Below are 26395 nucleotides of genomic sequence, written 5' to 3'. Positions count from 1 at the left end.
CAACAGTTTTCCATGCTTCTTCATAAAATGAAAGTGTTTTTCTAAATAATACTCATTTCACTTGCAATCACAGCCCATGATTACTTTTTACCTGGTTTGTTGGGAGCATTTAAGACTAGTCAAAAATTCTTCATGTGAACAATCATCTGCATAGAATGGTCTCTACAGGCCTGTTTCCAGTTTTATAGAAATGGAAGAAATGAAATTTGGCATTTTCTCAGTACCCATGAGAAATTTGCACAGTCTTTATAACTTGCTCAGGAACGTCAGCCAGATCACTGACACAGGTTTTGTAAACAGTTCAAGGTATGCCTATGCTCTAGCTTCCAGCTCCAGCTTCCAGCTAACAGATGCTATGCACTATAGTAAGAGGGAAAGATTTACAAGGAGCAATGGAAGTGCTGCAGTAAACTGGACAGAGCTGGCTTTGGTGTCCAGGAACATGACACAGCACATCACCTCTCCTGTCCCAAGTGACCACCAGAATAGATGGAGACTCAAGTCACAGGCTAAAAGAACTCAGTGGGCATGTTTCAGGAGTGGTTTATAGATTAGGTGATTGACATCTACAGAAATCAAAGGATGGTAAGGGGATTGATGGTTCATGAAAACTTGCAGGTTAGAGTGGGGCCTATGGATGACCTAAATGGTGTGGAATAAGGAGTAGAGATTATGCTAGTTTTGGCTGAGATAGAGTTAATTTTCTTCACAGTTACTGGTATATTGCTGTGTTTTGCATTTGTGATCAAAACAGCTTTGGTAACACAGGGACATTTTGTTGTTTGCTGAATGGGGATGAACAGTGTCAAGGCCTTTTCTGCTTCTCATGTTGCTCTGCCAGGCAGCAGGCTGGGAGTGCCCAAGAAGCTGAACACAGATGATGAAAGGGATCTCCTGTACCCCAGGATACCATGTTCAGCAACAAAAAAGCTGGGGGAAGATGGAGGAAGGAGAGATGTAACTCAGAGTTATAATATTTGTACTGTCAAGTGACTGTTACACGTGATAAAGGGCTGCTTTTCTTTGAATGAATAAATATCTGCCTGCTGAAGTGAATTAATTCCTTATTTTACTTTTCTTGGCACACAGCTTTTGCTTTACTTATTAAACTGTCTCTATCTCAACCCACAGCTTTTCTCACTTTCGCATTGCTGATTCTCTCTCCATCTCACTGGGATGGGGAAGCTGAGCAAGCAGCTGTGGGGTACTGAGTTGCCTATGGGGGCTAACCCAAAAAACCACAGCTAGAGAAACAATGACAACAGCAGCATTGAGTAGGAACAACACTGTGAAAGGTTTAAAAAATAATTACTTTATTTTTAACAATATAGTAAGCCATTTCAAGTAGTGAACAAGTTGTATTACATATCCAGCAAAAATTCTATATTTGATATAATTAGAAACCTGTGTTAGTAGGGTTGTTTAGATTAAACAGTCACAGTTTGTATTTCTGCAAATGTTGAAGAAACCTTTCCTTGGTAGCACCATGCTGTCATAGGGGCTGAGTGAGAAAATCAAAACCTGGAGTGCAGAGAAAACTCTGATTGTCTTATCTAGAAATGCAAAAACTAAGGACAAATACTGAAGAAAGATAAAAAAAGCAAAAAGAAAATAAAGGGGGCTTAACTCTAGGAGGAATCTCTTCACTGGAAAATTTTGTAACTTGCTATAAAAGTCAGGTGAAGCATACAAAAGCCTACTTGAGACTGAAACTTTGTCACCTCCAGGGAAGCTCTTATGTCATGTCGAGAATGTAAAGGATTTATTGGGCAACAGTATGTAACAGAAGAAGGTGTTTGGCAGACTGGCAACCTATCCTTGTAAAGAAAGACTTTTCCCCATTCAGCTTCACTTGAGTTATCAAAGATGTTAGTCAATGAGCACTTATGTCCTGACCTCAAAAGTGGAGATATTTGTGTTCTTTTGTGTTCTGCCACTAACAACTCAGGTCTGTGCCAAGTCCTGGATAAAGATGTTTTAAACAAGGTGGGAGTTGAACACATTTTCACCCAGGCAGTCATATTAAAAGACTTATCAAAGCTTGCCTGCACAGAGGTGTTAGTATACAGAATTCAGGGCTGTCATTTACAGCACTAACTACTTGATGCTACATCCACATGTTGGCCCTCACAGTGACCATTAGTTACTTCCAAGCTTGTATTTATTATAGATTTAAAGTTCCCCTGCCCTGGGTGTATGAGCCAGCAGGTGAAGGCATACAGCTCTGCCTATGCTGTCTGAAAGCAGAAGAGCAAGGTAATAGAGACACTCCAGTTGAAAGGCTTATTTCTGGATGCAGTGGTCAGGTTTGTTTTAGTTTGTCTACTTAATGCACCAGATGAGTAAACTACTCTTCATCTAGATGTGAGCTTAGTACTCCAGGCATCCCTTGCTCGGGTCACTTCTCTGATTCATGTTATGATATTTGTGTGCCTTCAGTAGACATTCTGGGTATGCAGCCTAGGAACACATAAGAATGATTTTGCTAGAGGAACTATAAACTCACAACCTAAATAATTGAAATTAACTTCATATTAATCTTAAAATTATTACCTTTTCATATTTGGAGATGTAAGCTAAAAAAATATTTTTCTTTTCTAGGGCTGGTTTTAGAAAATTAGTGAAGTATTTCTATGATCAGTAAGCCATTAAAAGCTTTCCCTATCAGGATCCTTGTAAGAAAGATAAATTTTTTTTCATTTTATCATTAACAAATTACAGTATATACCATAGTAACCATTAAAGAAAGGAGTTATACAAAGTCTTATTTAATTACACACATTATTAAGTTTTTATTCATATAGAATTACATCAAAATTAATATTTCTATTGTGCCTGCATAAAGGGAAAATTCAATATAGCACTAAAATTTGGGCAGTTGGAGGACAGTATTAAACAGCTGTAAAGCAAAAGCTGCACCTTTTAGATGTCTTTCAAGATTATTTTTGTCTTATTCAGTTGCACTTGACATGTGCTTCTTGCAGTGTGCATTCAAAGAAATCAATCTATTGGTTTTAGAGGAGAAAACAAGTTGTTTCCATTTTAGCTTCTGTAATATGCCAACAATTGAACCATCACAGTGTGTGTGCTTTGTTTCACAAGCAATGGTGTAAAGTCCTGAGTCAGAAGTATCTTTATTAATGTAGAAATAAGGATTATACAAATTTTACAGTGAAAACTTGACAATCCAGAATCAGTCTTGTTAGGGTCCCAGCATGCTCACTGGTAATTACAGTGATCATTGTGATCATTCCTTAAGAGCTACAACTCCTTTTGCCACTGGCAAGTACTTTCAAAGATGCTGCTAAACCAGGAAGGATAGCTTTATTGCAAAAAAAAAGATATATATTATCTCATAAAGGGCCATAATGTACCTAGAAATTATGCAGATGTATGCAGAGAGAAAGGGGAATCAATTTTTTCTTTTCATCCAGAGCATGTGAGGCTTGAATAAGGACATTGTCTAATTGTAGCCTTTGGACTTGCTGGATCACAGGGATTTCTCCTTTTCTACATTTCAAGAATTGTGAGACTGTTCCAAAAGTGAAGTGAGAGAAGTAAAATGCTTCTTGTAAGCCACCTACGTCAACTTGAAATATGTAGAGGAGAGAACATAGGTGGTGCACTTTGGAGATCAATTACCCGAGCAGCATTCAGCTGCCTTGGCTTTATGGTTAAATATAATTAAGAAGGTACCTTGTATGCAAATTTTCAAAACAGACTTGATTTATTCATATGCCCTTGAGGAATTGCTGAGAAAAAACCCAAGTTAATAGTAATTACCTCTAGAAACAAACTAAGCAATGTCTCAACTTCTTTCCAAGGTCACATTCCTTCCATCAGTGTCTCAGCTGTGAAGTCTTTAAGCTTAGTCATTAACATGTAATTTAGATATTGATTGTGAGCCCTTTAATTCTGGTCATGAAGTGTCTCATCAAAATTTACTTATGAAGTCTTGTGCTTCCTTCTGATATTGAAATGCTCTGGACCTCACCATACAGACACAGGAATACCCATTTATCATGTGCACTTTTAAATTCCTCTAAAAATTGTCAGCTTGTGCTTTAAACTTGCACACATTAAATACTTCAGTGAAATGTTTTAAAAGTAATTCAAATAAACTCAGTTACTGTTAAAGGCATTATGTAACATACATCCCCAATAAGGAATACTACATTCTTGCCTTCATGTTTTGTTTTGGAGATACTGACACTGCAATTTTTAAAATTTCCTTTATCTGTACAGGACTTCTTAACTAGATGGCTACCAGTTCTATTCCTTATTCAGGATTACACTGATCTAGTAATAAATAGTTTCTAAAAAATATAACCATTACCTAAGATATTTTTGTGTGATTGGATTCTCCAACTTCAAATCAGACAAATCTATTAATGAAAAATCTTTTTCTAGGTATTATGACTTAACACCTGAGGTTTTAGGTCATAGAGAAAAATATTACCATATGATTTTTGACTTTGCTAATTTCTTGCACTAATTCTTTTCTCTGCAAAGTGAAGTTCATTCTATTAATATAATTAACCTTTATTCCTTAAGAAAATATGTAAATAAGCTTAAGATTGGTTTGCATTATTTATAATAGGAATAAAACCCACCTCAATTTTTGTACAATTGGCAAATATTTCCAGATATTCTTTCCTAGTCTATATGTATCAGTATTATAGGATAGGATGAGGTAAGATACACAGCCAAGGTTTTATTGTCTACTACAAAAAAAAAAAAAAAAAAGGTTTTGGTAAGGATTTAAGGATTTATTTTTTTTTTAATGGTTGATATGGCTAAATCACAGAAGCAGTTGGACCAATTCTTACATTTTAACATAAAAATGAAAATTAAGAGGCAAAAGAACAGCACAGAATTGATTTGTCTAAGGAAGAAGAAAGACTGAAATTAATATGCAGCCCTTAAATTAGAGTTTTGGACAGTTTAGACTGATTATCATTGATTAGTTTTGCATGCTCTTGTGGTGAAGGGTACATAACATGGTGAGTTAGATGGGAGCCAGGCATTGCTGATGCCAGCCTCCTGATGCAGAAGACCTGTCCACACTTTAGTACAGTCACTCATAATCTGTTAAGCCTTTCTGGGCTCTCCAATAACTGCATGAAGTTTGTTTCCAAATGACTTGGCCCTTTATATACACCTTTAAATTCTTCTGCTGAAAAAAGTGCTCTGACAGGTGGGATGTCCATAAGGAGCGGGGGCAACCATATCACTAAACAGAATATCTGTGCTAAAACTTCACCTACTGGTTATCTGCTTGGCCACTTGGTGAAGGATACCAGTGAATTGCTCTTGTTGGGACAGAAGCAGAACTATATTTTCTTGTGTTGAGCTATTGCTGCTCAGAAGCAGAACTATATTTTCCTGTGTTGGGCTATTTTGTCCCCAGCACATCAAGACTCCCAACTTAATATGTATACCCTTGTTTGAGTTGATTACACTACATGAATTAAGTAGCTTTGTTTGCAATAATGCTCTACTCAGACATCTGATTGTAGAGTTCAAGTCCCAAAGAAGAAGATGCATATTATTAGCATCTACTAATGAAACTAATTATTAGTGTCTACCCGAAACACACTAGTGAATGTAAATGTGGCTCTTCTTTGTAGTTCTGATACTTTACATTCATACAGGTAATTTTTTACTTGTGTCTAAGGCCAGAAGGGAGCATTATGTCATCTGCTGTGACCTTATGTATGATATCTGCCACTGGATTTCAGCCAGTTGTTGCCAACTGTTTATTTTTTAAAAGGACATTTGATCTTGTACCAAAAATCAACAGTTAGATTCTGTCTCTTCCATCAGTTTGAGTCAGTGCACAAATATCCTTCTTTTAAAAAATTAATGTCCTCTTTCTACCTTGACTGTGTCTGGATTCTAGTTATTATGGTTCATTAAAGGTTTTCTTTGCTAAAATAGAAAGATTTTTGACGCCAGGTATCTGCTTCTCAAGGAAATACTTATGAATTGTGTCAAGCCACCCTTCAATCTTCTTTTTGACATGCTAAACAGATTAAGTTTTCAAGTCTCTTCATCCAAGGCATTTTCTCAGCACTCAGTGATTTTTGATTCTTTCCTCTGCCTTCTCCAATTTGTTAAACATGAAAAGCAGTAGAATATGCAGTATTCCAACAATGCAGTCAGACACATCACCCTGAGAGATTAAGTCCCCACTTCTTTGTTTACAGCCAAGGATCAGGTTATGCTGAGGTTACTGTGAAATGTTTTTCTCTTGTAAATCCTTTTCAGGATTCCCCTGGCCATGACCAAGGACTGAAATTATTTTTTATAGATGCATAAAACATTGTGCTCTTGAATATCTTACGCCTGCTATGCGATCTAAGTGATTCAACAAGATTGTTGATGATAACAGATAGTAACAAAACAGTCTCCAAGTTTTGTCAGCAGTATGTCTAGGGAGTTTTTTGTGCTAGAACAGTAACAAAAATGCCCAATAGTAGCATTTAGCTGCTCTCAGCAGAGCACCACCAGAAGCATTCTGATTTGATGATTCTTTATTATTCTGATACATGAGATGTAGCTGTTCTAGATCTACGTCGTTGAAGCTACTTAAATTGTTCAACATGCAATTGTATAAAAAAACTATCAAAAGACCAAATTTATTAGATTTACGATTACCTTTATTCACTTAAAACAATTCCATTAAAAGCTGAATATAATCCATGTAGATACATAACATCCCAAGAATTAAAATCCACAGACAATTTGATGAAGTTTGGAACCGCTGTCATTGTCACTTGCCTCCATGCCACTAGGACATTTACAATTTTATGGTTGTCATTCCACTTTTTTTAATGTGCATCTTTGGGATGAAAATCGCCTGGTTTTATTTCTTTGTATCTTCTTACCAACAGCTTCTGAACACAGAAAAACACAGTGTTGCTTTTTTCTCTTGCATTATGCTCTATATTGCAATATTTCAACAATCAGGAAAAATTTTTAGAAACTTATCAACAAAAAATCAACAAATGTAGCATGTGTGTGTTTAATGTGTTCCAGAAGTAACTAATGTGTTAATGTGTTCAAGAAGTAACTAAATAGATTTACAAAGCAGCTGGTTGTACTTTCATTTTTTTGCATTTTTAATGTGAAACATTCAAATAAAAACATATCAGGGCATCACTGGGATTTCAAATTGAAGCAAACATACAAATTGGGAAATACCAACAGAAAGGCCTCATGCATAGCATTGTTTGCAGAATCCCGACACACTGAAATTTAGATTGCATAGCAAAAAATTGTATTAAAAGTCTGTAGTAGAGACATATTTCCCCATCAGAATCTCAGTCTCATCCAAATTCTGTTCAATTATCACTCAGGTAATGAAGAACCAAACCCACACCATGATGCAAGGGTAGACTAAGATATGTGTTTATGTGAATGATAATAGGAACACCGTTTAAATATGTTGCCTTGTCAATGTGTTATTTTTGATCAATGAGGTACTCTGACTTTCTCAAAGCAGAGGTGGCAGTGATCTCAGGAAAATCTGTCAGTGGCACCAATGTATGGAAGTGCCCACACTGCTCTGTGTGCCTGGAATTGCATCATGTACATTTTCCAGAAGTAGATAATCCTAGAAGTATTTGCACCACAAGAAGAACCAGTGGGAGTCATTGTAAATCCCATAGCATTGGAAATCCCCTGGAATCACCTGGATAAATAAAATGGCCATGGAGGAATTGATGAAGAGCTGATCTCATAATAAAGCATTACCTCTCTTGGAAGAAGTGCTAACATAAAATAGATCAAGATACTTCTACCATGAATCCAGCAACAAGTAGGAGTGGATGAACAGCCCATGGTAGTTCTGCCAAAGACCTTGATTTGGCAGAAGAAATTAGTTCTGTACAACGTCTGTGAGTGACTGACATGATAGGGTGGTGGCAATGAAGCAGTGGAAAGGGTCTTGGCCCAGCATTACCGAGGAGAAGAATGAGGACCCGAGGTGCACCACAGCTGGAAAGCAGACCACCCTTGGCACTAGGTCAAGCTCTCAGCCTCAGGTTTGCGTGTAGGTCATGCACATGGTGTGAACCCGAGTGCTATGTGTGGTTACTGCTAGTAATGTTACACTTGGTTGGCACAGCAGCATTTGCAGTTCAAAGAATCACAGAAAGCTGGAATAGCAATTCTTCCTCACTTTAAGTTTCACTAACCAAGTGGGCAAAGCATCCATGCAGCTGCCTGGCTGTGGTGGTTTAACTGGGACACTGATCCTATGGGGTAAGTGACAACAGTTATCAGCTGATGTACAACATGAATCACAGGGAAAAAGAAAAGAAACTGGGAAAATAAAAATACCTCCATTATTAGCACTATAACTAACAGGCGAAGAACATATTTGCAGAGGGCACAGAAGTTTGCCATTTTTCTGATCCGTTGTAGCTTCCTCAGCCAACCAAGTGGGCTTTGCCCTCTGAAAACAAGAAATTAACAATCAGGGAGTAAATATAAACATAGCAACTAGGAGTTGAAAACTGAACGAAAGTAAGTGGGGAGAAAACCTTTCTAGAGCAGAAGTTTTACACTATCTGAGAGTCTGATCTCAGGGGTCAATAGAATAAAAAGGAAATAGTGCTATATTTGTCATGACTGACTTGGTGAGTATCATGTAAAGATTACAATCTAACACAATTTTTTTTAAATCCACTGTCATGTATGGTAAAACAAGAAAACTGAAAACCAAACCCAACAAACAAAGCAAACAATAAACAAACAAAAAATCACTTTAATCACCTGCAAGAAAAAAAATTAATAATCATAGTAAAAACACTTCCTAAGCCCATTATGTGTAGCTAGTCAGCTAAGATCATGTGTATATGGGGGGTTTGTATCCAGCATTGTTAATATCTAAAAGATATTAACTTGTAATATCCAAGTTGCTACTAGAGAGGAGCACTCACACACATTCCTTTTTTTCTTGCATATACAATTGGACTTGTTAAAGGTCAGAATTTCTACTTCAAACTAATTTGAGAGTAATTTAAGAGAATAATACTTTGTCTAAAGAAAAAGAAAAATACAGCATTCAGATCTGGTAAAGGCTTTAGGATCAGTATTTTATCTTGCTCCTCCATTCCCAGCAAGCATGGCAATGACATTTTTAAAGGCTCTTTCTGAATCTGGCCATCCAACTGCTTGTACTGCAGTAAGTTACTGAGACTTAGTAAGTAGCATGTCAAAGCTACCTCTCAAAAGTAGTAAGATCATAAGTGCCCCTGTTCTTTCCCCAGAAGGAGTCTAAACTACCTAGTTGAACCTGAAGGTTCAGGTAGAAATGAGTCTTTCCAACACAAGTGCTTATTGTATTTTTAATAATGAAAGAAAAATTGTGAGTCTGTTACTAACACTGTGTAGGTGGATGAATTTTCCAGAACATACAATCAGTGCCATTATTGACTCTATCTTTCAGGAGTGTCATGGGGGAGGGCAAAAAGGTGGGAGGAAGATGAATTTGAACACTCAGAGCATAACATGCAAAGTACTCACAGCTTTATTTAAGTCAAGACTATTTAGCAGCATAGAGGAGAATTTAAACTCTGAAAATAGACCCTGAAATCTTTACTAACCATATGTTAAGGGAATTAAAAAGCTAAATCTTCAGCTTTCTCTTAAATAATTGCTGTTTTCTGGTATTGCTGATACCATATTATGTGACTATTGTCGTAGAGGGTTGTAACTGTAGCAGATACATTATAGTTAAATAGGAACAGGTGATTTTGGTGTTGGAGGCTTAATTGCCATCAGGCTGAAATTGTTTCCCCAGAATCTTAGGAGACTCTCAGCAAATCCTACAATATTAAGATGCTTACATCCCACAGAACTGTCATAAGGACACTTGCAGCAACTTTACAAGTTCCACGGGAAATTCAATGCAATTTTTTTTTTAAATTAAAGATTATGTTTTTATATGTTAAAGGTAGTGCTGCAGTTCAAAAGTTGCAGGTATTATTTTGTGTTTTAGTAGTAATAAGCACAGAATTCTGGGTAAATTATCCATCTTAACCTGCATCATTCAGGTGTGACACCATCACAAATACACTCTTAAATTTAAGGCAGGCATAATAATTGGTAGGGTTTCAAGAATTAATGGTTTGAGATTGACTTACCCAACAGTGAAATAATGTGCAATATGCATGTCACAAATATTATGTCAGCATAATTAAATTGGAAAATTTAATTAATCTAGCATCTCAAGTAAATTTGTGTGGATAATGTTAATTTACACCTGTCCAATTTCAATGTAACAATAGCCTACTAAATAGGGATGGTAAACGATTTGCCTCTTGCATTGGGTTAAAGCTCTTTGGAGAGCTAGGCTCACAGATTTACCTCAATATCCTTTCATGCTGCTGCTAATTCATCTGTAACAGGTGTGATTCACTGAAATATTTGTGAAGAGAAAATGCTTCAGTGGGGCTTTAGTCCAAATGATCAGAGATGTATACACAAATTTTACTGAGTGGGATACAGCATGGTGCTCTACTTGCTTTGTCTGCAGTCTGAGATAAGAATGGGATCAAGACCTTGAAATGTAAATACTGAAAATATTTAAAAATTTATGTGCCTTTCATTACACATATGAAGTAAGTTAACTCCTCATACAGTTAAGGACAAAATAGTTGGTTTAGACAGAAATGAATATGTACAATATTTCATATGTATCCATTCTAGTAGGAAGACGCTGTAACAAATTAAGACATTAATAATTTCTTTGTTATGCTTTATATATACTCCCAGTTTCATATAGAGAATGCTTCCTACTTAATTTACTAGTGTATGGAGGTATTTTTTGCAATCTTTAACTTTCTAAGGGACTGCAGTTTTGTTGTTGGTTAGGAAACGATCTGAAGTTCACTGCAATTAGTTTTCAGATCCCTTATGTGTTATAATTTTCCTGTTACTTCCAGAACAGAAACTGTGCAATTATTGACAGTTAAAATTTTAAAAAGCAGATCAAACCAATCACTTAATAGAAAACCAGAGCAGGTGAGAGGTGGGTATGTCTGATATTCTCAAAACCGATGAATTCCAAGCTTCTTTGCAGGAAGGTGTCTGTTGGCTAGTCTATGGAACAGAGGTAATGAAAAGCAAATGCTTGCTCCTCTTGAAGCAGAACACAGTGTTGAAGCATTCACCTTACAAGACAAACCTTGAAAATTATTTCAGATGAGACCCCATCGGAACTGAATTCAGCTTTCTCAGTCTTTTCAAACTTGCCATGCAGACAGATAATACAGTTCAGCATAGGGAGCTTGGGGTTTTTAAGTGAGACATAATTATAGTGTAAACATTTTAAAATAGGACTGAATAGTGTGAAATAACCAAAGCAGTTCTGCTATTCTGTGGGCAAAATAAACTTTGGGTGTCACTTTCCACATTTCAGGACATCTTTCAGTTGCACTAATACAATTTCCAGTATTCCCTAGGACATCACTACTTTAACATTTTGTTTATATGGTCTGTTATTTCTACAAACCTTTTAATTTCTTGTACCTAGTGCCTCTCAACAGTACACCCTTCTTTTGACCGATGTGTTATTTAGGTTTGTACTCATATACGTGTGTGCAAGTGTGTGTGCTGGAAACTGAAGCAGTATCAGCCAAGCACTCAAGGTCCCTGCCCTACTGTCTTTATATTTTCTAAGGCAAACCCATTTTACCTGTTTACAATGGGAGTCCTACTATCTCTGTACAGAAACATGCTTGAAACTCAGCTTCTGAATAATATGGGTGAGGCTCTGAAATTTATTTAATTTAAAGTACCTCGCTTTAAAATCACCCTTGACTTGCAGCCTGTTGGAGGTAGAAGGTCTAGTGTGAAGTGTGTGTTCAGGCCTGTGCTTAGAAATGTAGTGCCATGTATTCACTGCAGGAACAGTTTAGTAATTTTACCCTGAATGTTTTTCTTCATAGCTATTCTTGTTCCTGTCTTTTTTTGTTATATTTTTTTGTTCATGACGATAAACTAGTAAGCTCTTCTGAAAGGTAATCCCCTGTTAGCTTTGCAGCTTCTATGCTAATCTCTTGTTAGCTTTGCTGCTGGTATTCCTGGAGCTGATTTGCATTTCCTAATCCAGAGCTGAATCTCTTTGCTCTGGGTACTTACATTTATATGGATATGTATTAAATAATTAGCTGAAAGATTGTCCCCATAGAACCTAACACAGACTGAGGACATTTTGTGTAAGCTGATGTTTAAATGGCTTTCAAACCAAGTATGACTTTTTTTTTTTCTGATTTATCTTTTCATCTGGGAACAGACAAACCATGGTGAGTTTTGTCTCACCAGCTGTGCCCCTGCAGCCCGTGGAAATCCATGGCAGAGCAGAGATCCACCTCAGACCCTGGAGGACCCCTTGCCAGAGCAGGTGGATGCCCAAAGAGGCAAGATCCTGGCAGGACCTGTGGGCCAACGGAGAGAGGAGCCTGTAGTTGAGCAGGTTTGCTGGCAGGAACTTGTGACCACATGGGAGGGACCCACTCTGGAGCAGTTTGTGAACACCTGCAGCCTGTGGGAAGGATTGAGGTTGGAGAAGTTGGTGGAAGATGGTCTCCTATGGCAGGGTCCCTGTGCTGAAGCTGGGGAATAGTGTGAGAGATCCTCCTCCTGGGGAGGAAGGAGCAGCAGAGACTACATGGGATGATCTGACTGCAGCCCCCATTCCCTGTCCCCCTGTGACACTGGAGGGAAGAGGCAGAAAATTCAGGAGTGAAGTTGAGCCCAGGAAGAAGGGAGAGATGGCAGGGAAGTATTTGTAAGAGCTGGTTTTATTTCTCATTACCGTATTCTGATTGAATTGTTGATAAATGGAACTAATTTCCCTAAGTCTGTTTTGCCTGTGGCAGGAACTGGTGAATGATCACTTCCTGCCCTTGTTTTGACCCATGAGCCATTTGCTATAGCTGCGGAGGGCAATGACAGTGGCATCCAGCCAAGGTCAACCCACCAAAAGTTTAAAATGCTTTACATTTTCAACCTGGATATGTTCTTACACTACAATGCTGATTTGGCTCTCATAAGTGTCTTTTCAAAAAATATTTTCCAGAAAGGTCAACAGACCTTAACAAACCTCCTGATACTTGAGGTAGGAACAGTTCAGTAACATAGAAAGCAGATTGTTTATTGGACCAGCTATAAATTACACTTCTTATATATCTATGTGTACTAGAAAATATGATATTGATGGAGAATATAATTTGTGATGATTAGATTAATTAGACTGCTGGGATTAATTTTTCAAGATACTCTATCCTTTTCATGCTTATAAACCCTAAATTGTGATTAAACCATCATATTAATACAGAGCTAAAGAACACTGGCATTTCTTATTTTTGAATACTCCTTAACTGGGAGAGATGATTCAGTTTAAGATTCCCATTAAAGCACTTAATAAAGAGTGCCATTTTTTTCATTTGCTGTGATAACAGTAAAACAAGCATGACTGATAGATACCTTAAGTATTCGTCCCCATAAAAGTTTAAACCATAAAAATATATTATATATCCTAAGAAATTCTTTTTATGCTAAGATTGCTGGTTTAGTTCCCCTGACTATATGGATTATTCTATTATGTATGTGTTTGTTTATCCAAGATAACATGCAATGAATTTCTCATAATATTATGAAAGCAATTTATGAACAAAGCACAAGGAAAGTTGACAAAGAAAGTTTCAAATGTATGGAGTGTTGGTGTAGATGTAGATTATTTCATGCTGAATATTCAAATCCAACTATTAATTCTTTGCCCAATATTTCTTGCATTCTTTGTTAGTCAGTGAAATAGGACGATAGAAATATTTATATCAGTAGATATACACAAATAAGAAGTTTACTAACACTAAATTCAATGAAAAAAACTGTAGTGAAGTTGGTATGAGCTTTTCTAGTCAATCTGGCTTGATAGTACTTATCTTTTATATGAGGGGTATAAAGCATGCTATTAAATTTATTTGCAAAAGCAAACACAGTGTGCTTTGTTGCAACTACTATAGCTGTATTCCCAAGGAAGAGATTGGTGTGTCTTGTTCAGGAACAAAACATTATGACTAAAATTATTAGTCTGGTTTCAATTTAGGTTGGTATTTTTCAGTATTACGAGCCTGGGCGACTGTTCCCTTTTTTATTTATTTTTTAAACTTTTTAAAATTATTTTTCCCTTTTTTGCCTTGTTTCCTTTTTATTTTCCTTTTTTATTTTCTTCTCTTCCCCCTCACCCCCTAAAAAATGGAGGGGTGAAATAGGTCACTCCATAAACTGATAAGCTGGGATGGCTGACACGTAGCTAGGCAGTTTTATTTATGGAGAGTAAACAAAGCTCAGAACAGAAATCAGCAATTGCTACACTACTGCCAACCATTTGCATGAGCAGGTTTTTTTCCAATGGCATGCATCAAGATCTGTGCAATGTCCAAACCCTAGAGCCTCAGTACCCTGAAAAGCACATCTGTGAGGAGTAATAGTCCTATTAATGACAGCAATTGATTAATGGCACCGTGCCTCTCTGGGAGGCAGCTTCACTCAGCAACTCTTAAGTTTTGTTTTGCACGCTTCATCTTCAACAGCAGAAAGAGAATATATAACTCAGTACACCACCCTTCAGACCTGAATTGGATGTGATGTGGCTCATTGGGTAGGGAGAGATCAATGGGGCTTGAATGAAAAAGGGCTCTCTGAAGGTTGACGGCTGAAAGCCAAAAGAGGATGTCTTTAAATTTTATTGTAAGAGAAAATCCATTTTTCAACATTAAAGTTTGCAACTTCTGACTTGTGACTGTTAAATGACCAAATAAAAGTAGTAAAAGATTTTACTTAAGAAACTGCGTTTGTTCAGAAGTTTGTAATATATTCTCTTGTGGAAGCCCTTACTACCACCTTTGACACTTTGCCTGTACCATCACCTACACACCACACCTTTCTCCTTAAAAGCAGGATTATATTAACTTGAATCAGTCTGCAAGCCTATTATCTCTACAAATTTCAGATGCAGGAATTAGAACAGAAGTCTGAAGTTCTTGCAGAAAGTTCTGACACGTTATTTATTTTGATCCCAGGTCACAGTGAAATTAATCTTTTTTTTTTTTTTAATATATATATATATCCTTGCAGTCTTAATGAAAAGTATAAAAATATTTTAGCATCATTAGTTTTAGGAAACACAAAAGCATTCCCAGAGCTAATATGGTTCATCATAGTTCAGTAAAATGATCAAACTGTATCATTTCATGTCAGTTAAATGTTAACTTGTATTTGACAAATGCAATTCCTCTTTCCATTAAGCTGAAGCATATAAGCTTCATGTGACATTTCTCTCATTTGGCCAGACTGCTACTGTAAGTAAATATTCCATAGATGGGCTTCATAAAAATCAAAACACCTGAATAAGTTTGTTGTTTTGGAGCTTGCAATACTGTACTGCTGCAAAAAATATTTGTAGTGTTGTGGGATTTTTTTCCAGTTAAATGTGGAAAATAATGATACCTGACAATCACAGCAGAAACTTTCTTTTATATGTGTTTATATGGCTAACCCTAATTCCTTTAAGTCTTCTGTCAGGATTTGATGGGCTATAACAAAGGTCAGATTTAATTTTAAGGAGACTGCTTGAAAAGAAAATAAATGCTGGCTTGAGTTCCATCTATAAACCTTTGGATCTTTATATATAACTGATTCTCTTCACTCATGAATCAATAACTAAATATTCTTATTAAAACCAGAAAAGTATGCATGCAAGATAGGAATAACTAATTTTCAAAGAATTACTAAAATGCTTTTAATCAGTTCATGATTTTTTTTTCTCCTAGGGAAGTGTTAGGCTAATGTTTCCCCTTCATGCAGCTATCTGCAGTCTTTAAATTTTTTTAAATGTTTCTGGATTGCAAGGTCTGGTTTGAGTTAGTGATTTGTTGACTCGTCATGTTCATGTTAGCTGCTTCTCACTTCATTCCCCCTAGCCAAGCTTCACAACACTCCTTGTCTCCAGAGCCACATATCGGGCACCTGCTTACTACTGCACCTTCTTTTCATTTGCTGTTGTTTTACGTTCCCTCTCTCCATTGTCTGCTCCTGAACTCGTCCTGTCTCTGCTATCTGAGCCTCACACTGCTTTTGTGTTTGCTCTGATAACCGCTCTAGGCAATTCCCACAGCTCCTCTCTGGTTATTCTATTACATCTTAGGAGGGCTACTGTGACACTAAGAAAGGCAGTCTTCCACCCCACAGGAGGCTTTCCAACACTTTTATTTAACACATCTCACAGGAAAATTTAGGTTCACAAGACATGCATAGGTAACAATTTTTCTTTTTAAGCCTTTAGAAGACTTTTACCCAAACTGTGCTTCCCTTGCACAGTTCCCAAGGTCCCCATGACCTTCCCCCAAGGTCATTTGCATTTCAGCACCCACAAATGTTCTAAGGTAAGAATGCCCATTCCCCTCATTATGCTGTTAACAGAGCTAACTCTCAAGAACAACAATACAGCAAATGTAAACCTGTCAGATTTCATGTAATCCTTCACATTCATCTCACCTTCTCTAGCACTGCACTTCTTTCCAGGCTTATACTCCTTCCTCTTCTTATGAACCTCTGAACAGAAAAGAAATAAACCAAAACTGTCTGTGTTGCTGTTTCCCACTTGACGTATGGACTTCAGGAGACTGAGAATTGAGATTATTGGTTAAAAATAAGTGTAAGAAATTTGAAAGTTAGAGTTGAGTTGTGTCAAATGGGTCAAAGGAATTAAGAGCTCCCAGTTGTTTTCATGTTCTCAGTAGTTTTAATGCCCTTTTCATACAGTGGTAATGTGAAGGGTCCACTGTTTATCAGGCTCAGGAGGATACCAAGAGTTTTTCAAACAAGGTTACAGTGAAATCACCTTCTGGATTTAGCAAGAGTGGCCTGAGATCTTCTAATGGAATGTTATTTTTTAGCACAGTAATTAACATATGCCTCTCTTCTTCCAGGGCAAAGTTTCCTCTGAATTTTTATCTCCTACCTAAATAAAGACAAGGAAAAAAGGTGTTTTTAAAAACACACAGATCTCATCAATATATATATACCTATATATTATATCAATATATATATAATATATATAGGACATATATATCCTGTCTCTTTAGTGCAGAGGTCTTAGAAATCTCTGCAATCCAATGTCATGGTTGAAGAGCATTTTATGGTTGTTATTATTGCCCAACAGTGGTCAGAATCTGACGGATGTTGACAACAAATAGTCTGATCTCTATTGAAATTACTGTTTGTTAGATTATTTGAATACATTCTACTATTCCTAGGGATACATGTAACTCCTGAAAGACATGTTGCAAATATAAGTGAAGAGAGAAAAAAATGGCCTATTTAATGTTTTAACTGCTTGGTGTTCAGATGCCTGATGCGTCATCAGACTAGCATCTGATATTATGATACCACCTAAAAATTCTCTGTCCAAAAAAAGGAGATACTTAAAAATATGTTCCTGGGGCCACAGCTTTCTATTTCATTGTGGTGTTATATTATAAAATGCACAAAATTTTCTAGTGATACAGCAAAATCACCAAAGAAATGAATAGTTTTGCTTTCTGAGTCTTCAGCACAGCTGTGTGTAACTAATGTAGCACAGAGTGTTCTTGGAATTCTAAGGGAAAAAAGAGAAGTATGTGCTCATTAATTTAACATTACCTATCCTGTGCACTGCAGCATGCACTTTCAAAAAATGCACAATCACTGACTTGAGGACTGTATCATGAATCAGAATATCAATTTAGACCTGCACAGTTAATGCTCTGGGAATTAAATTCGAATTAATTGTATCAGAATATTGCATTGATATTATTTTCTGCAAAGCTGTCTTTGTGCGTGCCTAATGAAATCTGAAAAGTGTATGCGCATAAACATATAAGAAAGAAGTCTTTGTAGTTTGGGTCTGGTTTTGGTGGGGTTTTGTGGTGTTTTGTCTTGTTTTGTTTTACAGTCTCCGTGCAGGATTGCACGGTGCGCTGCGGACAGCCGGGAGCAGCAGCGAAGCTGAGCCCGGGCAGATAGAACTCCCCGGTCGAGCAGAACCCCCCACCAGGGCGGCCAGAACCACTCGGGCCGGCAGAACCTCCCCTGGGCGGGCGGAACCCCCCGGGCGGGCGGAAGGAAGGAACCCACCGGGCAGGCAGAACTCCCCGGGCGAGGAGAGCCCCCAGGACGTGCGGAACCCTCCCAGGACATGCGGAACTCTCCGGGCCGGGCGGAACCGTAGCGCTGCCCGCAGCACCCGCACCGAGTCGAGCCGAGCCTGCCCCTCAGTGCCCGCAGAACTACATTTCCCAGGCGGCTCCGCGCCGCGGGGCGCTGCGATTGGCCGGGCGCGGGCCGGCTCAGCGTGGCGGTGCGGCAGGTGCCGTCGGCGGGGGCGGAACATGGCGCTGGGTGCCGGGGCAGCGCGGCCGCTGCCGCACCTGCCGGCCGGGGGCTGCCTCCCCCTGCGGCTGCTGCTGCTCCTGCTCCTCCTCTGCGGACAGCTCGGGGGAGGACAGAAAAAGAAGGAGGTAGAGACGTTCGCTTCTTTCGCCATCGCGCCCGGCCGGAGGTGCCCTGTCGCGCTGCCTCCCTCTCCGGAGTCCCCATGTCCCCATCCGTCCGCCCGGCGCCTCCCGCGCTCTGCCTGCCCCGCTCCTTCCCCAGCCCCGAGCGGGGCGCCGGTGGGGCGGGAGGCGCCGGGCAGGCGGTGCCCCTGCCCTGCCCTGCCCCGCTCGGAGGTGATGGCCGCCGGCGGCGGCGGCGTTTCCAGGGCAGCGGCAGCGCAGGGAGGAGCGGCGGGATGGCGGTGCCCAGCGTGCTGTCCGTGCCCAGCGTGCTGTCCGTGCCCAGCGTGCTGTCCGTGCCCGGGCCCGTGCCCGTGCCCTGCGCTGCCCTGGGCCTTGAAATGGCCGGTGCTGAGCAAAGCCCCCCTCCTGCGCCGGGCTCCGCTGGGCTGCGGTGGGCTAGAGGGGCCTGGCAGCCCGGCGGGGCGAGGAGCCCGCGGGAGGTGGAAGTTAAACCCGTGTTTGTGGTGCCAAGGGAACGAAATGCCCTGAGTTAATAACGAGCATCAAAGCGATGGCCGCAGGTGTGTGTGTGTGAGTGCAGGTGAAGGTGATGGTGCTCTGTTCGAGCTGTCCTCTGGGTAAGGGAGACGTGGAGGAAGGAGCAGTTTTCAGATTCATATCAACAGCTTATCTTCACCAACTTTTGTATTAAAATAGGGAAGTGTGCAAAAATGTGTAGTGTACATACGTGCCTTTTCCAGATTTCAATGCTGCTAAAGCTGCCTGTGCTTCTCTTCCCAGGTTACCCTAGATTTCAGGCCAGGCTTTTGCCTGCTAAGTGCTAGGCCACCCAGTAGTCTCTACAGTGTCACTATAACTTCATTTATGGGAGGAGTTAGCTTTTAACCAAACTGTAGAGTTTTTACAGCTGATTCTGTCTCTGAACTAGCAGCTCAGACAAAGAGAAGGATGGTCCAAATTCTAGGATTTTGTTTGTTTTGTTTTTCTTTAAAGAACTATGTAGGTTATTAAGGCTTACAAGCTAAAGATGTAAAAGAACAAGGATGACTTCCCACTGGTGTCCAGTGACAAGAATGGAAGGAATTACTTAAATCTACTTCAGGAGGAGTACAATTGTGGTGTTAGGAAAGAGATCCTAACTGAGAGAGTGGTTGGGCACACAATAAGGTACCCAGGGAAGTGGTCATTTCCCCAAACCTGTAGGTGTTCAGGAGACATATGGACAACATTTTTGTGCATGTGGTTTGACTTTTAGATTGCCCTGCATGAAGCTGGGAGTTAGACTCAATGTCCCTTCCAACTCACAATATTCTATGATTTTGCAAGGCCAAAGTTAGTATGTAAAATTCTTATTTAAGTATTTAAATAGTGGTGGGACTCTGGTCTTAGCAAGATAAGTAATCTGATAATTGAAATAAATCCCTTGAGCATCACTGTGAAAAATGAACACCTTCACTCTAGGCATTCATTGCCTTTTCCACTCTTTCTGGAATGAGTAAGCAGTAAATGTGTTGCCCTTCTGCTGCTATAATTAACTTCTTTTCAAAACTTTAACTTATTAGGTTTCCTTAATAAAATGTGTTTAATGTTTGACACTTGATTCTCTCTTGCTGTGATGTGCTGGCACTGCAACTTTTGTTGACACTTTCATGTGGAGCGCCAGCTGTGCTACCAAGATAGCTGAAATAATCTATCTTTTAAGTGAGATCCTTTTCCTAACAAGTAAATAATGGCAAATTAAAATAGACATGTACAACTACTTTTTAGAAAGTTTCCCAGTCCTACTGTGGAGGTGGTACATAATAGGATGGAAATGCTTGTTTATTTGTCCACCTATTTGGTATTGCAGTTCAAGCAGGTATTTCTCCTCTGTAAAGCTTGTTATTCAGTGTTTTCCTTGTTAACTGATTTAAACTAACACATCCCAGTCTTCTGGATCTTTTTGCTGCCATTTTCCATTTCTGTTTAATATTTTGCTTTTAAGACAACAGATTGCTCATACAGACAAACCCTTGGCTTTATGTTGACATAGGCATAGTATCTATGACTGCATCTTTACAGAAACTATTACAAAATTGTACGTTCTTGCTTCGCTTTAAATGCAAGCTTAAAATAAAGTATAACTTGGTTTTTCTCAGGGTTTTATACACTGCATGCTTCTGTGTTGTATATGTTAGAGCTAAAATCTGACTCTTCTTGCCCCATAACCTTCATGTTAAAAGCTGTAGTAGTTTACCCAATATCTTTAATGAGGAAAACATCTGTATGTGAAAAATGGGACTTGTAATTACAGCAAGTAGTTTGGAAGTAACATTTTAAAACTGTTCTGAGGAAAATTATGTGAATTGAAAGAGTGCAGGATATTGTGCTGTGGGACACTGCTGTTCACACCACTGTCCAGAAGCACAGTGGAAACAGGTAAAGGTGATGGAAGTTAAATGTGTTAAGTGAACTGAAGATGTTCTATACACAGCTTGTTTTTGGGAAGTTGGAAAAATGGTCGAACACACACTGAATTGTTTCGAAGTGACACTGCAAGAGAAAAGCTAATGTAGTGGGGTTGAAATGTGTATCTCATGAGATAAAATCAACCCACATCTCAGTTTCCTGCTTTCTCTGTGCTTTGTGTTTGTGTTTGTTGACATGGTTGTCCAGAAAGAGAGGTAAAGGACTAGAGAGAAGAAACTGGTTTCCCAATCCAAGTTTTAAAAAAAACCAAACTTGATTACTTGAAAAGTACTTCCCCTCATCATGACCATAAAGAACAAGTTATTGTTTGTTTAGTTGTTATTTTTAAAATTAAATAGAAGCAGCTGTATGTTTTTTTAAGGCTTAAGGTGTTAAATATGGTAATTTTTCTGAGAGAGTCTTCAGTCTTGATCATATTTTCCTGTTTTATATGAAAGTAACTGGGATAGATTGGCACTATCCCCTTGTTTCTGCACCATGAGTTTTTGTTTTCCTTTCATAGTGAGCCTGTTGTGTTTATTTGCAGTTATTGATTATTTCCATGTTGCAGCCAGAATGGCATCTTCCACTTAAAAATGTTTTTCCCATCTAATTTCTGATAGTGGTTCACCATAAAGGTGGCAATTCTCACCCATTCAGACCTAGGGCCAGCAAAACCTGCTGTCCTTGGTCTTGCTCCAGAATTGAAAGAATACTACTTAGTTTCTTACTTTATCTCTTAGTGCTGTTTTCAATGATCTCTAACATTCTTTTCTTCTGTTCAGTGTTCTGTGTGTGTATTTAATTGAAAGGTGTATTAGGGAACATGGTAAAGCGAGTGGAGAAAAGGAAAGGAGGAAAAAAAGTTTGTGGTGAATGGGAAGTGTTTAGCATATATTCAATTTTACTTATAGTTTAAAAAATAAATTCTCCATTTTTCAAGATCTCTTATATTATTTAAATAACAGTGATAATTAAAACCTAAGTTTTTCTTCTTGGTCTACTGAAATTCTGTTTAAAATTAAACTTGAATATAAAGCCTTCTTCATCTTGTGGTTGTGAAAATTTCGAGTTTGGTCTCCAGACTGTGGAGCACTGCATGTTTTTGCTTTTGACACAGGATGCATGAAAGTGTTTGGCAGTTACACCAATTACAGACTTCTCTTTAAAAACTTTATTAAAAATTGAGATGTGGCAAAGCTTGAATCTGTGGAGGGAAACTCAGGCCTCACTGTAGATTTGCCTTCAAATAATTTTAAAGATGTATTTTAAGTGGAGATTTTGTATGCATTTATGTAAGTGGACATTTTAACTATTGCTACAGTAGAGATAGGCTTTTTTAAAACAATGCTTAAAGCTTTAAATTAAGTGTTCTCAGTTTGAAGTGAAATAAGTTCTAACCCATGCCTGAAAATATAAAACTCATTAAATGCAATTCTAAATGTTTTTCTCTACTCTTGTCCTAAAAAGAATGGGGACAGCATAGAGGAAAAACAATATTTGCAAGAATTCCTTTTCTCTGCTGTTTTTTACAACCCCATAAAACATCTATATCCCTCTCTCCTTTATTTCTAATTAACTAAAGTTTTGCAAAACTTTGGCAAAATTGACTAGCAGTTCTGGCTTTGACCAATCTGTGTAGAAAACTTCAGTGACTGCATACAATAAGTGAAATAAGGGATGCCTCTAGTGGCCTGATGGCATTTTGTGATTGGGTTACTGAAACCTTTTGTCCCAGATGTCTCTGGCATCCTTGCTGTCATAAGACACATCAGTGACATAATTGATCTTTTCCCCTGTTCTGTTCTATAACTATTTATACAGCACATCCTGTGCAACCACAAGGAAAATACAGATTGTATCTGCTTAAATTCTACATGCTCTGGAAAAATGAGTTAGTGGAATTAGAATTTTTAATTCTAAGCACTGGGTGGAAAGCACTGGGGTTTTTGGATATTGGTTTGGGTCTTCAGATTTATTCTCTTGGTTTTTAGAAGTGTTTTCAAGGTCACATTTTATTGGCTAAGATAATGGCCAGAACTAAAGAAGGACCTTTACCTGGTATTTGGTTTGGGCCTCATTCTCTTGCTCTAATAAATCTGCTAAATAGAGTAGCAAAAGATTTGTACCCTTGCTATCACAGGCTTCTTCATGAAAACACTCTTCCTCCTGGGGGCTAAAGTAGGAGCAGGACCAGCATTTCTCTGGACAGACTGTTCTCCCACCTAATAGGATTTGCTATTAGGATTTTACTTTATTTTGTATCTGATAATACCATTCTGGAATACTCCAAGTTCATAATCTCTTTTTAAGGAATTGCAGTCCTTAGCCTAACTATGCCATTCCATTAATTTTTCTTATCCTTTGCTGCTGAATCTAAAGCAACTAATTTTTGATTTTCAGAGGAACTGGTCATTAAGCTTAGCAGAGTTTGGCTGTGTTGCATAGAACATTTTGTATATCAAGTCCATAACAGAAGTGGTAATTACAGTTATGCGGTCCCTCTGGAATGACATTCTGAGCTCACAGAGCTGCTCAGGGTTATAGGCTGTAGCATCTGCTTCTTGAAGGATAGAAACCATTTTCTACTCTGCTTTTACTTTGGCTTTTTCATAGTTTCAAATCACTATTGCTGTCTTCTCTACTATTAAAAAAATAGCATGTTCAACTGCTTTTGTTAACCAATTGCCTTAAAAAGACCAATTATGACAGTCTACTGAATCAATCAGATATTGACATTTCTGTTTAGCTTTTTTGAGATTTCACTGCGTATATATTCATGTCTGAGCGATGCAAATATCTCCTCAATGTAGATTTTTGAGCTTGTCAAGTAAAAGTTTAGGTAATACTATAAAATTCTCATTTATAGTTCAAGGTTCATTTCTGGGACTTTTAAAATAATTTATACTAGGCATTTTTGTCAACTTGATTGTTTTGTGAAGTCTTTTGATACTTAGCCTGTTTTTAATGAAAAATAATTGACAGTTACTCAGTTAATTAATTAGCTAATTCCCTTTATGTTTTCCTATTTTCTGGTCAGACATACACATTCAGGCTTTTTCACACATTTTGTGTCTCAGATCTTGTCAGTGGCTGGTTGCATTCTGAATCCAAAGTTGGGCCTTTAACTCAAGACTTTGCTGTCCTGCAAGAGTGTTTAGTATAATGACTTGTTATATTACAGTGATTTTCTGCACTATGCTGAGGAATATGGTCCTTTTAACAATAAAGTAGGAAAGGTATTTTTTGATTGGTATTGTTTAAACTTTCCTTGGTAATTGTAGCTGCTTTGTCTTTGCTTGCTTCAGTGGTTCAAATTGTTACTTAAAATATTTTGTTCTTTTTACTTCTCTTACTTATCTACATATGACCGTCTTGTATTTTTGGTAGTAAACTGCAGTGAAATAGAAATTCCATTTGATCCATTATTACTAGATTCACTGGAATACTGATACACTAAAAATATGAAACTTAAAATTATTTTTCTTTTTAATCCTATTAAAGTATTTTAGTATGAATCTTTGTCTTTCTATAAAAGACATAGCTGGAGATTCAGATTCTACACAGGAAATTAATGTAGGGAGTGAGAAAGCTAAGCCGACAGATTTTTTTGAGACACAGTTCCTTTCTCTACTTTGTTTTTTTCAAGGTTATCTAGAAAGATTAAGAAGGTATTTTAATATGGATAGAATACCTGTGGCTGTTTGACTGACCTAGGTAATGCTCTTCTAGATACCCTAGGAGTTACAGGGCTAGAGCTACATACAGTGAAGGAATAAATTAGCTGTATCTACATATGTTTAGGTGTCTTTCCAAGGAGAGGAATTCAGGCTGCAATTAGGTGAGGGAATTGTAAAGCAATTTAATTAAGAGTATAGCACCTCATCATAGGTCACAGTACCAGTACTCTTTGTAGTCAGTGATCTTGAACTAGGGAATACAAAATGCAAGAGGATGTTTCTGAAATCTTATAATTCTCCAGAATGTGGATGCTAAAGTCAAAACTGTAAAAGCTGTGCTGTTCAGAATATGTGCTGATAAAGTATTGTGTACTCTTCAGCTGCAGAAGGAGAAGGTAGTGATGACCACGTATGCTGATTCTTCAGTGTGGATTATGTACATGGTCCTTAACAATAATAACAACTAAAAATCAAAATAATAATATAATAACTTGATTAGAGTAGTGTTTTCTTTTTCTTTAAGTACATGGTGATGTACTGAAGGTGATGTGGTTAAGGTGGTATGTATTCTGGTTTCTGTTCAGGTCATGTGAGATGGTATAAGCGTGCTTATTGATTATGGTTTATAGGATAGCTTTCAGGGATTTTGAGATGTGGGACCTGAATGCTTTCACATGGGTGAAGATAATAGTGAATACACTTCACCCTACTTGAGTCAAAAACTGAAATTTAGAAGAGTGCACAAACTCCTGCACTCTTTTTGTTTTCAAGTGAATCCTTTGTGATACCTTTTACCAGGATGTCTTCAGTTATTGGGTATTTTCAGGTGATGCCTGGGGAAACTAATGCACTTGCCACCTCCTTTATCTGATTCTTAAGTGGGGCTATAAATGATCTCATGGCCAAGTCTGGCATGTTAAAGTGTAGGGCATGCTCAGAGGCCTAGAGGTCATTGAGAATTTTCTCCTCCATTACTGCAATGTCTGTGCAACTTAAAAGTTGGATGTGAAGTAGAATTACTGTGTTGCAGATGCCTGTGGTTGATGAACTTGGTTAATTTCTATCCTCAGATCTAGTCAGTGGAAAACAAGTTAGCTTCAAGATGTGCAAATCTTCTGTCTGGTGTAACATTACACATTCTTGTGACTTAAATGGAAATACCATCACATGTTTCCTGAACATTGTTTCCTGTTTTTCCTGTGTTTTGGAAAATAAAGGGAACTTGATGAAGTTAATTTCTTTGATAAAGTAGGATTTCTTTTTTTATCATTGGGCTGAAGGATAGAAAACGTGTGTATGGGAAAACAAAAACTATTAAGCCAATGATCAATGATCAAATGTAATCAGAAGTAAAGAATTCTTAAATCCTTCTGAAATCTGTTAGAGCATAGAAACTAGTAAAGTTATCTGAATTCTATATTATTTTTTGCATCACACTTCTAAATAATTTAGCCATGGTTTGTACTCTTAATAGCTGATGGCTCAGGTCTAAAACATTTCAGTGGAAACTTTTTCCATTTTTCTATTCTATGCCTGATTTTTACTAAAGCTTCAACTGAAATGGAAAATAAATGGCAGGAATTTCATGGGAATTTCAAGAATGCCATTTCCAAGAAGCTCAGTCCAAAATTGAAGATGTACAACTGTTATGCCTCTTGCTTGTCCCCCGCTGCTGGATTCAGTTAGTGGCAA

At 38.0% G+C, this 26395-nt stretch overlaps 1 protein-coding gene across 1 annotated transcript in view; it reads left to right on the top strand.

Moving 5' to 3' along the window:
* Positions 1-18443: 18443 nt before the first annotated feature.
* The window catches only part of TUSC3 (tumor suppressor candidate 3), a 114268-nt gene continuing 106316 nt past the window's right edge, over positions 18444-26395 (top strand). The window contains exon 1 of the mRNA XM_058803263.1: positions 18444-18575. Coding sequence (XP_058659246.1) covers positions 18447-18575 — 129 coding nt within the window. The 5' untranslated portion in view covers positions 18444-18446. The remainder of the gene's footprint in view (positions 18576-26395) is intronic.

The sequence above is a fragment of the Ammospiza caudacuta genome, chromosome 4 (genome assembly GCF_027887145.1).
Source record: "Ammospiza caudacuta isolate bAmmCau1 chromosome 4, bAmmCau1.pri, whole genome shotgun sequence".
Classification (NCBI taxonomy): Eukaryota; Metazoa; Chordata; class Aves; order Passeriformes; family Passerellidae; genus Ammospiza; species Ammospiza caudacuta.
This window is presented reverse-complemented; position numbering and strand designations above follow the sequence as displayed.